Source organism: Hylobates moloch, unplaced genomic scaffold (genome assembly GCF_009828535.3).
Source record: "Hylobates moloch isolate HMO894 unplaced genomic scaffold, HMol_V3 SCAFFOLD_13153, whole genome shotgun sequence".
Taxonomy (NCBI): Eukaryota; Metazoa; Chordata; class Mammalia; order Primates; family Hylobatidae; genus Hylobates; species Hylobates moloch.
In genome coordinates, this window is record NW_026665428.1 from 1 (window position 1) to 1,637 (window position 1,637).

The following is a 1,637-nucleotide window of genomic DNA, read 5'->3' on the forward strand; positions in this document are numbered from 1 at the left end:
GAGGGTCCCTGAGCCAGGGTCTCCCTATGCCACCTTACCTTCATTAACGTCTGGAGAAGCCAGCCTAACGAGAGACACTGCCCGCATAGACCAGCGTCTATGTCCTGGTCCTGATGGGAGCAACAGAGGTGCTCAGGCCACTGGGCTGCCCTAAAATCCTCCCTCTTCCAGGGCCTCTGAAGAACCTATGCCTAGTGCAGAACACTGGGCAGTGTCCAGGGCTCCCCGCGACACCGTCCCCTTCCCACACTCTCGGTGGACACAATGCCCTTTGCCCTGCTCTGCGGAAGCTGGGGCCCCATCCCTGTGCCTCTGTCTCCTCCAGGGCAGGAAAGGAAACCAACTCTCAGCCCATGGAGAACCCGGCATCCCAGGTCAGGCCCTGGCTGGGACTCAGCCAGTCACCAGCCCCACGAGGGGCTCCAGCCCTCCTGCTCCTCCAGCCCCACGGGATGCAGGGCCTCTGGGGAAGAGCCGGGGGGACCATAAACTCACCAGATGCCACATGGTCTTGGGTTGTGACGTGGGTACCACATGCTCCCGATGGTCTTGGAGCCCCTGGACTGTCCCGCCATTTGGGCTGTGGAATCCTGAGAAGCCCCCAGCCCATCATGAAATCAGAGTCTTCCCCCAAGATGTGGAGCCATCAGCGGGAAGAGCTGGGCAGCTTGAGAGGCCCCCAAACCCCAAGGCCTCCCACCTTCCCATCTGGTGACCTCACCTTGCGGCCTTTACCCTGGGGAGGTGGGGCGGGAACATTCCCTGGAGCCTGGCTGGAGGTTCCCCTGGAGGCCTCCTGGGCCAGGGTGCAGAAGGGGCAAGCCTGACTTTGAGGCCACAACAGGGCGGCCAGAACAGTGTGGGTACTGGGCTTCCTGGTCATCTCCTGGAAGTGGGGTCGGGCCAGGGGACACGGGATGGGGAGATGCTGCCACCTGGGCTTGGTCGGCCCATTCGTGTGCACCAAGGGCAGCGGGAGCCCCGGCAGCTGGAGGGCAGGAGGACTCTCAGGGAGGGGAGAGTCAGCTGCACAGAATCAGAGCCAGACGGCGTGGCTCCGGGACACAAAGGGTGGCCACGGGGAGGATGAGATGCCCTCTGCTGATGGGGTTGAAAGGTGTCTGACTTGGGCTGTGGGGGGCCAGCTGCGGACTCCTGTGGGACCCTCAGCAGAGACGTCCTAAAGGCTCCCAACGAGCCGGCGACACAAGGAGGGTGCCTTGGCTGAAAGCCGAGATCACCTGGCCACGGTGGCCGTCCCCGGGTCTGGCTGCGTGAGGCCCCAGGGGCAGCTGTACACCTACCCTGAAGGGAGTGCCTCTCACTGGCCAGCAGCTGCACCAGTGCCCAGAATGCGTCCTCCTCAGGCAGATACAGGAGGAACAAGGCGGCGACGTGGCTCAGGTTCATGTGGTAGCCCTCCTCCTGCAAGAGCCAGAGTCACCATGGAAGGACATCAGCTGGGAGGGCTGAGGTCACCTGGGAGGACTCATGTCATTGGAGAGGGCAGAGGTGACTGGACAGGCTTCCTCTGAAGAAGAGGCTTCCTCAGGATGCAAATTCATTTCATTACAAGAGCCAAGTCCATCAGGCACTTCAGCACCTTGTCCAAAATGTCTCCTGAGACCACCATCCTG

General features: G+C 62.1%; 1 protein-coding gene across 1 annotated transcript; it reads right to left on the reverse strand.

Moving 5' to 3' along the window:
* Positions 1-38: 38 nt before the first annotated feature.
* On the reverse strand, positions 39-1,499 carry LOC116465882 (TBC1 domain family member 3K-like; the record flags this gene model as incomplete). The annotated part of the gene is made up of 3 exons (XM_032148801.2): positions 1,305-1,499; positions 496-590; positions 39-110 (listed from the first exon to the last, which is right to left on the reverse strand). Coding segments are annotated over exons 1-3 (273 nt in total), but the record flags the coding sequence as incomplete, so codon positions are not given.
* Positions 1,500-1,637: the final 138 nt, after the last annotated feature.